Consider the following 12415-nt stretch of genomic DNA (forward strand, 5'->3'; position numbering starts at 1 on the left):
ACTAAATGGTTTTATTATAATACGGAATTTGAAACTTTGGGAAAATTTATTTTTATCATTTCTTTTTTTATTCTTGCAATGCAAGATTGTCGCAGAACGATGGCTATCTTCTTGTTAGAAAACAGAATTTATAAATGAGATTTTTGTTTTGGTTTTGAGTATTATGACGAGTTCTTAGCGGTAGGGAGTACGGTCCCAAAACTGCAGGATATTCTTCTACACCACAAGGTGTAGTTAGGAAAGTTCTCAAGCGTTGAAAACTTCGAATGAATTATTAAAAGGTTTTTTTACCCATTTAACATGTCTTAATGACATTATTCTCCCATAATGATGATAGAGGAACTTAGAGCAACATTCATCTCCTTTTCGGTAAGTGGAACGTTGTTTTTAGTAAAATTAGGCCAGTCATAGATCATTTTTATTTCAATGAATGCTTATTTGAACGGACGCTCAACTGAAACGCTGGTGAATCTTCTTGTATTTCGAATGATCCAAATATCCCAATGAATTATTAGAATATGCACTTATGGTATAAGGGGCTGATTTATTTAAAAAAAAAAACAAGGCAGAACAGCATAAGAAACATATTTTTAAAGAAAAGTGAGCTTTGATAAGATGATTTTCAAGATGAGAAATAAGAAACCAAATCCTCGAGCATGCCCGACTTTTTTCTCCCTTTTGCGCAAATATTTTTTTAGTTTTTTCCTTTAAAACTTTCTCCTTCTTTGGGAAGAAAATATTTATAAAATTCGCTCAAGTTTTCCGTGGCAAGTGAAAATTCGAATTTGTCACTCTTAAGATTGATTTCGTCTTTTCTAAAAAGCTTCTAGTGGGAGGAATAAAACTATTTAACAAATTTGCTTTAATGGGAGATCACTTTGATTCAGCGGGAGTTATGGAAGATTTCGATTTACTTTTACTTGTATTCATGAAAGAAATTACTGTTTCTTTTATTACTGCAAGCTTATCGATTTCTTTAGTAAGTTTGAGTAGGAAATCAAATGTAAAAACGGACGAAATAGCATTTGACATCTCAGTAAACTTGAGAAAACATATAACACTATTATTTTTATTCAGCTAAAATCACCAATGGCTACATCGAAGATTATAATGTCAATCATTCTGCTGCCATGGCGATACGTCAATGCAGAAGTTTGCGATGGCTTTTTCAAGATGACGAATTCCATGCTACAGGGTCACGTGATTGGGACAGTAACAACAACCGAGAAAGATTGTCCAGTGATTTGCAAACGCAACAGCGCTTGTTACTCGATCAACTACATCCGTAAAAAGTAAGTATCAGACAGACGGACGGACGGGTAGAAAGACAGACGGGCGGGCTGACGAACAAACAGACAAAAATATGATGACATTTTCGTGTCAGTTGATTTGAATTGAAAACTTTTACAGGTCGCAATGTGAGTTGAATGGCGATACCCACTTTGCGTTCCCTGAAAATTTCATTTCTGGCAGAGCACCTGCCGCGTACTACGCTATTGTGAAACCAGTGACCAATTGCAGTAACATGTTCTGTAGCAGCGGTATGGCATGCAAGATGCAAGAAGGCGGAAAGACATACAAGTGTGAAGGTTAATACGACATGTTTCTAGGGAAACGCTGTCTTAATTTTATTCGTTACCCAAGATTCGAAACCACCCTGTTAGGAACAAATAGGAACCAAAATTGATCATAACAATGAGCACTTCAAAACATTGGGAAAAATAGAAAAAGCGAGCATGCTTTCTAGTTAACTAACGTAACTTTACTTTACCATATTTTGAAAAAATACTTCAGGGATACTAGACGTTTCCCAGGTTGAAAAGCTTTTTTCCTGTCGATCTTGAAAATACATAAGAATGTATTTTTTGTCTAATCAAACCTTATCGAGAGTTCAGAAAAACCTTTTTCTTTAAAATCTAGCTTTTCCATACTTTGCAAAAGAGGAGGGAATTTAATTTTTCTCTAGCTTTTCCTTGATTTCTATCGCCACAAAAAGGCACGGTTTTACTACATGTTGTCTCATCTCTACCAGAAATGTAGAAACCTAAAATCACTGGGAGTATTTCCATTTCGTTCGGTAACGAAGAAAAGAAGAAAAAATGTTACGGTCCACATTATTAATAATGGTAGATGATCTGCTCTGCTAGACGGTGATCTATTGAAGCAATCCTGCCCATGGACACGAGCCTTTTATACCGCAGGTCCTTCTTGAGACCAGTCTAGTTCCGATCAATTACATAAAAATCTCTAATTATTTTAAAAGAAAAAGAAAAACGGAAAATATTTCAAAATTGTAAAAGCAGTCCATCTACAGGTTTCTTTGAGGATGTGACTGATAATTTAGAGCGGATGGCCTGTTATACTCGTTTTCAGTAACGCATGTGCCTTTCGTTTGCGAGTCACAACTGTCTTTTGGTTGACATCAGTCATGAATTTTGAATTCTTCCAAATCTGCATCTGTCACAGCTTCAGATGGATCACAACCAGAACAACATCAAAGTGGATCGCCTCTGTCACCGAGAAAATACAGATAAACACAAAGCCAGCAGTTGAATAACGTTCGAATTGTATTTTTTTGCACAGATATTGTCCTGCAGAAATATCGTATGACTAAAACGCAACTATGCCTTGTGTCGACTTTTTCTTTTCAAGTCCATATAATTTCAATGCGTCCACCCCAATATTTATGACTGTGCACTTGTAATTACCAGATTGTGTGCCAAGCGCTCTGGGTATGGAATCGGGCGCTATAAGTGACTCTGCAATCACTGCATCGAGCTATTGGAATTCACTACCGCCTAAAAATGGCCGCCTTAATAACGCAACGGCCTGGGGGTCAGCATCTCAGAGCCCTGGAGAGTACTTCCAAGTCGACCTGGGGCGTGTCATAACTGTCACCAAAGTAGCCACTCAAGGAAACCGAAATTTTGCGGAGTGGATGACAAGCTACAAGATCGGCTACAGCTCCGATCTGTCTATCTGGAAAGTGTACCGTGAGGGAGGCCAAGAAAAGGTGTGAGTCATGGGCGGATCTTGCGTTTTCCTTACGGGGAGGGGGTGCATGAGCCAATCTTTTCCTGAAATAAACAAAGATTTAGAGGTTGTTATCCTGGGATTTATGGAAGCTACACCAAGCTTTAACCAATTAGAATCAGCCTACCCTACTAGAAGAGCTTATTCCTGTTTGTCTCTATCAGTTCACTTCTCCGCGTCGCGTCTCTGTTCTTTCGCGTTTGTGTCCGCAGGCAAAAGCTCTGCTAGCAGGGTAAATCGAGCCTAGTCTTGCGACTTAACCAACCAAGGGAAAAGTAGGATTTGCTTTGATTCATATATTTTGTTATCTATCTTAGGTGTTCCCCGGAAACACAGACAGGTACACTGTTGTCTACGGAGTGTTGGCACAGCCCGTGGTTACACGTGGTATCCGGATCATCGCGGTAACTTTCGAATGGCGGCCTGTTATCAGGTTGGAGATCTACGGATGCATGTGAACCCCCCTAAGTCCCCCCCACAACATGAAGGGATGCGCCACTATCTAACTAAATGCTCCCGAGAATGGGGAAGGGATGCGCCACTATCTAACTAAATGCTCCCGACAATGGGGAAGGGGAGCGCCACTATCTAACTAAATGCTCCCGACAATGGGGAAGGAATGCGCCACTATCTAACTAAATGCTCCCTACAATGGGGAAGGGGTGCGCCGCTATCTGACTAAATGCTCCCGACAAGGGGGAAGGGATGCGCCACTATCTAACTAAATGCTCCCGACAATGGGGAAGGGATGCGCCACTATCTAACTAAATGCTCCCGACAATGGGGAAGGGATGCGCCACTATCTAACTAAATGCTCCCGACAAGGGGGAAGGGATGCGCCACTATCTAACTAAATGCTCCCGACAAGGGGGAAGGGATGCGCCACTATCTAACTAAATGCTCCCGACAATGGGGAAGGGATGCGCCACTATCTAACTAAATGCTCCCGACAATGGGGAAGGGATGCGCCACTATCTAACTAAATGCTCCCGACAATGGGGAAGGGGAGCAGCTGCACTTTATGCGTGTGAATTTCAACTGTAAGTGATGTAGGTGAACCCCCTCTTCCCCATCCCCCATGGGTAAAGAATGCGCCATTATCTTAATGCTCTCGAAATACCCTTGTGAGGAAGGGGCAGCTGCACTTTATGCGTGTGAATTACAACTCTAATTGATGCATCTTAACCTCACGGTGATTCACACTACGACGTATATAGGGGGAGGTACACAACTACAACGGATTTCACCATTTTCATAATAACTATAAAAAAATTTAAAAGTCGCTCTAATGGGCTAGATTTATTGTGTTGTTCATAACAAAATGTTAATCTGAATAAAATTATTGCACCAAAGCAGTGTTCTAGATGTTACTTATTACCTTTAGCCGCAAAAGTTGACCGACCTAAAACTATTGCTCTGTATAAACTATTCTGCTTGGCAGTCGACCTTTGTGACACTAAAAACGGCTTCTTAGCCAAGTATGTCTAAAGAGTCAACTGCTCAACAGATGCAAACTAGATGCGCAACTGATGCAAACTAGCTGCGCAACTGATGCAAACTAAATACGCAACTGATGCAAACTAGATGCGCAACTGATCCAAACTAGATGAGTAACAGTTGAAGGCTAAATTCTCGAGGGATACACTTGGGATGCCAGAGAAGGATCGATAGATTGTGTGGGCCAACAAATGCCTAAAGGTTTTTCTTTTCGGCATTTATTTTCTTCGAGCCAAAGTCCTTCTGATTTTGATTAAGCCAGAGCATGCCTCAAATTTCGCCAGAAATGCACAAAGATGTTCTGCTGACTCCAGGTCAGCCACAAAAATTTTAGTGTTGTCTATATATTGGCTTAGCATAAACTCATAGTTCTTGATCCTTATTCCTTTTATTTCTGCATTTTTCCGAATAACGTCACCTAATATTTCCGCTGCAAGAATTAAAACGTGCCGCTAACCGGACATTCCTGGCTGAGCATTCGGTGCAGTTCAAAGACAGGCGAATTAAGGGCGGATATACCGTTAGAAAAGTATAAAATTGTCTTATTAAGTTTAGACCAATATTAAAAGTTTCTAGGGTTATTTTTATGAAATCCCATTCCAGGCAATCGAAGACGTTTTGGAAATCTGAGAACAAGGCTAACCCAGGGATATCTTGAGTTGATGTATATCCAATATTATACGTAAAATACACCAAAATCTGGAAATCGACTCTGCCAAATTTTCGTCTTTAATAAAGTCTTATTAAAGACGAAAATTTGGCAGAGTCGATTTCCAGATTTTGGTGTATTTTATTCATTGTTCTGGTACGAGATCGCAACAGTTTGGGCTTTTTGATTTTATCAATATTATACGTACATATATCTCATGTATTTTACATACCCCGTTTGAACGGTATTTATTATATCCGGGAACAGCTTTGCAATTCGCGACGCGATCTTTTTTCTTCGGATCGTTATTTTGTTTCATGGTACGAACGGCGCGATTTAAAAGTGGAGCTTTTGAGGGACGAAAATTTGGCAGAGTCGATTTCCAGATTTTGGTGTATTTTATTCATTGTTCTGGTACGAGATCTCGACAGTTTGGGCTTTTTGATTCTATCAATATTATACGTACATATATCTCATGTATTTTACATACCCCGTTTGAACGGTATTTATTATATCCGGGAACAGCTTTGCAATTCGCGACGCGATCTTTTTTCTTCGGATCGTTATTTTGTTTCATGGTACGAACGGCGCGATTTAAAAGTGGAGCTTTTGAGGGGTGTTGCACTGAATTTGCAACCAACCAATTGCAAATATCATTGCAAATTGCCATTGCAACTCACTTGAAATGGGCGAGAAGAAAAAGCGCGTTGAAGGTGAGAAATTACAAATAATAATTACCCCTCCCCCCCCTACAATCTTTGTCACGGAGTCGACCCCCATCCTTTAGCAAAAAGCTAGATCCGCCCCTGACTTTGACGACAAAGTGGCGGCTGGGAGGCTTTTTAAACAAACAATATATAAATCCATATTTATTCTTTAAAAATTCTTTTTTATTAATATGGAAAATTAAGAAAAGTCTTTCCGTATAGGTTTACTTTTATTCTATCCATTTCATAATATCAATCCATCTCTGCCTTCTGGTTTCCTCTCAGATTTTTAGTCTCGCTTGAAATCAGCTGCAACGGTAGGTGCCTTCGCTCCACTCTCTGCCTTTTTGCCGTAAAACACGATCTTCAGAATCCGCCCGGCTGTCAATCGCGGGTTCCAGATAGTGTTGGCCAACTTAAAGATTGTTCTAAAAAATAAAGTAAATAATAGACATAATTTACATAAGTTTGAAAGCAAATAACCTTTCCCAATAAAAGGTTCTTGTCCTTTTGTCCACAAATAGCGGCTTATAATTTTAGTATTCTTTTAAACGTAGGGGGGGGGGGGTGTTACCACATTCAGATTTTCCCTAGTAATGCTATCGCTGAAGTGTATTAACTTTTGACAGAGGCTCATAAGTAGGGGCAATCATCTGCATTATATAAGTGTCACGGCGTTTCCTAGGATCAGGCTATTTTTAAACGCGCGCGCACGAACGGGCCAATCAGCTACGTTGACGTTGGTCGCACGCGCGAGTGACGTGAGGCTGCATGCGCAAATTTCAGTTAGGAAGAATATTTCTTTATCCATCATCCGCCGGTTTTGTTTGTTCAACAAAAGAATTGCAAGCCAGAATTTAAATTCGTAGATAAAGTTGAATTCATCATTGAAGAAGAGAGCAACAAAAGTCAAAGTACGGAAGAGAAAACATAGCTTTTTGACTGCGCGTGCAGTTGAGCTCAGCCAAAACGTAAGCACTAAGGTCGCATCTGATTGGCTAATCCGCGCGTCTAAAAATAGCCTAATCCTAGGAAACGCCGTGACACCTATATAATACAAGAATGTGAGGAAGTTGATTGCCTCTACTTATGAGATCCTGCTTTGGATTTACATGTCTAAACTTCACGACAAACGACCAAAGAACAACTATAATCAAGTAACAGGTTCACGCAAAACCGTTCTATGCAAAAATCCGGAATCCACTTTTATTTTAGTTTTAAGAAACCGCACCCCCTTCCTTCCCAAAAAAGAATAATACGAACTTGTTTTAACCCTATTCAGACGGGGGGGGGGGGGGGGGGGGGGGGCTTTTGAGGCCCCCGCCAGCACCTTTAATCTGTAATCTTTTTTAAACTAGTAGGGCTAGAGCATTGAAATTTGATGACTTTTCCTAAAATTTATCTGGGATCAGTTTGGGGTAAACAAAATTTTAATATGTGTACCCTGGTAACCATAGCAACCAAATTTTGAGACCGGCTTAATGAAAATTGGGCAAAACGCTTTAAGTCGTCAAGATCAACTATTAATACGACGGGCTCAACGTAAATCCATGTCATATAAACGTTTTGTACCAAACTTTGAAAAAACACAATAAAAATTTACATCTCTATTTTAGGGGGGGAGGGGTGGTGTTTTTTTTTTGTCAATTTTTTACCTTCTCGAAATAGTGCTTGTAGAAATAGCAAAAAAAAAACATTCATATCCACCTGAAATCATTAATAAAACTTGAAACGAAGATTAAATATTGTTAAAAAGCTTCAGATTTTGCCACCCAGTTTTTATTGATTAAAATAAATAACTTTCATTAAATCCAAGATGGCGGATTCAAGATGGCGGATCCAAGATGGCGGATGCTGATGTCACATAATTAGCTAAAAATCGCCGTTTTTTTAAACTAACATCTAAATTTGGCAAAATCCTTTTTATTTTCCTCTATTTTAAATAAAAAGTAGAAAAAAATAATTATATATGCCTTCTGCAAGATAATAAGATTATCGAAAAAAGACAGAAATACACAATTAAAAAAAAACAGAAATTTGCCCGTAAAAATTTGTTCAAAACAGCTCCAATGGTTTAAAAGTTACGGATGGGGGGCCGGTCAGTGGGAGCCCAAAAAAGCCCGGTCTGAATAGGGTTAAGAGAAAGAAACGCATCACCGCAACCCTTTACGCCCCCTAACATACTTGTCTTCAGACACCACCTTCACCACTGCGTTTCTTGGTTTCAAGCTCCCGACAGGTTTTGAAAACCTCAAGGTCACGTGCCAACCGTTGGTGACGTCGGAGGTGACATTCATCTTGAAGACTCCATAGAAACCTGCAACGTGTTCGCTATAGATCTTGACCACGCCTTCCTCGGATGTGACGGGGATGGAGAGAAAAAGCATTGCGCACAGTGCAGATCCAATCAATACAGCCGCCTGAGTCATGGTGAAATAATCGTCTCGCGAAATACCGTTCTATCAGAAAAAAAAATACGATAAATCAGTCTTAGATTGCAAACATCAACTAAAATAATAACCCCTTTTTTTTCGGGAACTGAAACGGGTCGAGCCGGAACCTGATTTAAAGACGAGGATTGCTTATTGCCCTATTTCTGAGTTAACGCATTTTATAAAAATAGGGATTTGTCAGACGGGACTTTGCCATTTTGTCAAACTAGAAATATACAATGTATGAAAAAGCATCCATCAGCTGATCTGTATATTTTTTCCATTGGCTTTTTTGGAAAGCCATTAGTGATATTTCCGATTGAATCCGTCAATAAAGTATAAAACGTTGTTTTTGGGTGGTTATTTCAAAATTTAATCGCATGATATGTCTTCCAATATTGTGTGATACAATAACAAAGGTGTAGCTGAGGCTAGAGTTCTTTTAGAGTTGCATTGTGATTAGCGAGTGTTAAATAACATTGTAGCTTTGAGACCTCGGTACGTAGGTACAAAGAGTTAGATCATTTGAGAGGAAAAACAAGAAGAAATAGAGAGAAAGGATTGAAAGAGAAAGATGATGAATGAAAAGGTACTGCTGATGGGAGAAGAGAGGCAACGATTTCTATGTTCAGGAGGAGGAGCGAAAAAATAAAAAAAGAAAAGGCAACAACACTTAAGAAAGTAGAGAAGAATGATGAAAGTTGATAAGAACTACAAGAAAAATGTATATTGAAAAAAATACATGATATCAAGAGAAATATCGCTCGATAGATCTTACCTCTGTTTCCTTTGCTGTGCTAGTGACGACCGAAGATCTCAAGTTAACGTCAAAAGACGGTGCTATTATACACGCACCTGACAGATGATACAAGAAGAGCGCGTCAAAGCCTCGCCTTCTTGATTGGGTACATTCTGTAAAATGTAACTCGTCCATTGTAAATTTGCTTCTGGTTCTAGGACAAACTAAGGTTCAAAGTTGTAAGAACAATTGCCAGCTGTACTTGTAATGTCAACAATAAGCGTTAGTCCTGTCTAATTTACACCGCTGATATAATAGGGTTTGATGCCCTGTTGCAAATGCTTGAGCAGGTTTGCAAACACGCAGTCGCATAAGTCATCAAGGCTCACAAAATGTGTGTGGGGGGTGAGGGAATAAATATGCACAAGTGTGTAATCAACAGATCTTTTATTCCATTTTAAGCAAAATTGCCACAAAAGGGTAAAAAGTGACATTTTGGACTTAATTGACTAAATGGTTTGCAATACCTCAATGCAATTTTACAAGTTTATTTTTAGGTGGGAAATAAAAGTTTCAAAAGAGTGATAGAGAAAATTCTAAATCTCACCGAACAACGCTAAGGCAGCCCCAAATGCGCTCTAAATCGCTTAAATAATAGACAACTACAAATACTACATCAAGTTAGATTGAATTTATTGCATTTTTATGGAAGAATACTTGCATAAAGTAGCAACTCCATATGTTCTCTCTATTAACGGTCAATGAGCCGGTCGGTTCAAATTACTCATTGACAGAGCCTGGGCTACTTGTGGTTCGTTTAGCGCCAGCTTACTTCTGGATCTCATGCACTCTCCAATTTGGTATGAATTACTATCAATGACTTTATACAGTTCCACAAGACCCAAGGTAGTAAGTGAGGTTGATAAATCGGTGAAGAGCAGAGGGACTATTCGAGCAAAGGCCGCGATTTGTCTAAGCACGTGGGATCACCTCAACTGAGGGAGGTGAGTGTTTTGAAAGTCATTACTTTAACTTAAAAATTAATCATTGAGTGGGGATATTGATATCTGGAATTATTACTGTATGTATTGTGTAATTTCAGAAAACATCCATCCCCCCCCCCCCCCACTATAGCCTCCCTCGCACGCGTTTTTTGGGCAGGCGGTGTTCGCTGCCCCTCCACTAACGCCTGCTTCACCGAGCAGGGATTTTGTTCCCTTTGTTTTCTGAATTGCTACAATGCCCAATCAGCTTCAATGTATTGTCATATTTCAGCCAATTAAAATAGTGTTGTGGTCAAGGAACATTAGCTGTGATGAATTTCTAAAGTTGGAATAGTTCGAACTAACAAATATGTGTAGTTTATGTCAAAGCTCCAGGAAATTCCAGGGGGTTGGTGGTATAGGGTTGGTTCTGCTCCAGGATGTCAAACATTTCATGTAAAAACGTGTTTAGCCCGTCACTTAAAAAAGGGGGAGAGAAAAGGTTTGCTCGAATTTCCAAATATCATTTCATATCCTGTGATCCAATTGTTCTTTCAATTTTTTATCTGCATCTTTAAGCGTCCATTTGTTTCAAAGTCGATGATTAATTGCCGCTTTGTCATTTCCAGTCTCCAACGACCTTGAATTTATCATACCAATCGAGTATTGGTATGATAAATTCGTACTCTCGATCTTGCACGGAGCGATCAAGGGGAGCTCAACTAAGAGTTTAGATTAAAATTCGTTTGTCTGTATTTGGTGTGGCGCCTGGATTTTATTTATTATGAAATGGCTTCTAAATAGGGTAAAAATTGTTGCCCCTTGTTAGTTTTTGCGGTCAAGAAAAAATGTTTATACAATTTATACAATTTTTGTGGTAACTAAAGAAACCAACCAAATGGATCAATAATAAAGCAGGCAATCGGCACAAACAAACACATGCATTTTAACTTGATTTTTTCGATCGTTTACAGAACGATAACAAGCACTTATATTTGAAAGATCACCTAAAAGCCTGAAACTGTAAAGTTAGTCTTCTAAAGAAATTTCAGAAATTTAGTCTTTGTTTTGCTGTGCTTTTACGGTTATCTAGTCACTGTAGCTAATGACACTGTAGTGTGCTGAGTTTGATGTATTTTTTCTGTTCTCCAGTGACTTAAGGCATCTTGGGCAATAATGCATCTGATAGCATGGAACCTCAAGACTTACATCAATTTCTTTCTGACGTTTTGTGGATACCCATGTGACTCCATCCTCACAAACAAACTGCCAGGAAGTTTCTCTAAATACAATAAACATGTGTCCAAAATGCGAACATGGTATCAAGCCATTCTAGGTAGTGCCGCTCAATTCCAAGCTTCTGTGTATATTTGGCAGCAAAGAAGCGTACATTAAAGTTGATTAGTCCATACGGCATTCTACTGTCCATTGGCATTCTTGTGCTCCCTTATGTTAAAACATTGGGCCAGATTTTTCTTTCGTTCTGAAAAGGATAAAAACAGGTAGCGAACGAAGTCAAGAAGCGCAGAGGGAAAAAAAATTGTGAAAATGTACTAGTTCGCGAGGTGCCATAAACAAATATGGCGCGATGAACCATGTATGGATGCTACGATTGACAAGCTCGCGCAATCTAAAAATAGCTTTCATGGACGGCATCATGAGCCACGGGGATTTGTTCTCTTATATCATGGTCTCTTGGTAAGAGTTAATCACTAACTGAACACGGGAGAAAAGACTGTTGGTGAGCGCCAGACTCTGAGTTGGACCGGCTATCAGCAGCCACTTCTTTGTAAATCATTCAAATCTTTGTAAATCATCTACTTTTGGTGATATGTGTTGATCCTTAATCTATGCACTAACCTTGGAACAAAAGTCCCACGTCTGCCATGGGGAAAGTCACAAGAACTAAACAACGAATAAGAACATGAAATACTAAAAGTAGGATTTTCTACCCATCCCTGGCTCGTGAGAATCCTCTATATATGGAAAGATGTGTCATTTGTACCGCTTGTATTACCTACAAAGTCCCCTTTTTCTGGAGGTTTCTTTACTGTATGTAAAGTGTGTCGTCACCAGCCCGACGACACTGCGTCCCTAGCCTATCTTGATCAGAAAAATAGGGGGCCCTGATGCGCCGTCTTCCCATTTGTGGGGGGGGGGGGGGGGGGGGAAGGGAGGGGGAAAGGGCCTGCCTGTGACCGTTAACCTATCGCTTAAAAATTGGTGCCTAACTTGGGAAAGATTTTAGGAACTCGCAAAAATATCTAGCAAGACTAGTTCTGTGGGCGTGACACGTCGGAAGCTTAAGCCAATTTAAAACTGACAGCCGATGAAATCAAGATTATTCTGACGGAAATAAATTCAGTTTCTTTCTT

General features: G+C 39.6%; 2 protein-coding genes and 1 long non-coding RNA gene across 3 annotated transcripts; 2 read left to right on the forward strand and 1 right to left on the reverse strand.

Annotated features, from left to right (window-relative positions):
- The first annotated feature begins 222 nt into the window (after positions 1-222).
- Positions 223-4385, forward strand: LOC5512895 (retinoschisin). The gene is made up of 5 exons (XM_001633151.3): positions 223-369; positions 1078-1292; positions 1411-1589; positions 2712-3013; positions 3351-4385. The coding sequence occupies exons 1-5, from the start codon at positions 328-330 to the stop codon at positions 3489-3491; spliced, it is 879 nt and encodes a 292-aa protein (XP_001633201.3). The 5' UTR covers positions 223-327; the 3' UTR covers positions 3492-4385.
- Positions 4386-6047: 1662 nt separating this feature from the next.
- LOC5512896 lies at positions 6048-9267 on the reverse strand. Its single transcript, XM_032382459.2, has 3 exons — positions 9097-9267; positions 8071-8345; positions 6048-6314 (listed from the first exon to the last, which is right to left on the reverse strand). The coding sequence occupies exons 1-3, from the start codon at positions 9250-9252 to the stop codon at positions 6176-6178; spliced, it is 570 nt and encodes a 189-aa protein (XP_032238350.2). The 5' UTR covers positions 9253-9267; the 3' UTR covers positions 6048-6175.
- A 20-nt stretch (positions 9268-9287) lies between these two features.
- Positions 9288-12074, forward strand: LOC125561946. Its single transcript, XR_007307658.1, has 2 exons — positions 9288-10061; positions 11193-12074. It is a non-coding gene; the product is annotated as an uncharacterized LOC125561946 (long non-coding RNA).
- The last annotated feature ends 341 nt before the right edge of the window (positions 12075-12415 follow it).

Source organism: Nematostella vectensis, chromosome 4 (genome assembly GCF_932526225.1).
Source record: "Nematostella vectensis chromosome 4, jaNemVect1.1, whole genome shotgun sequence".
Taxonomy (NCBI): Eukaryota; Metazoa; Cnidaria; class Anthozoa; order Actiniaria; family Edwardsiidae; genus Nematostella; species Nematostella vectensis.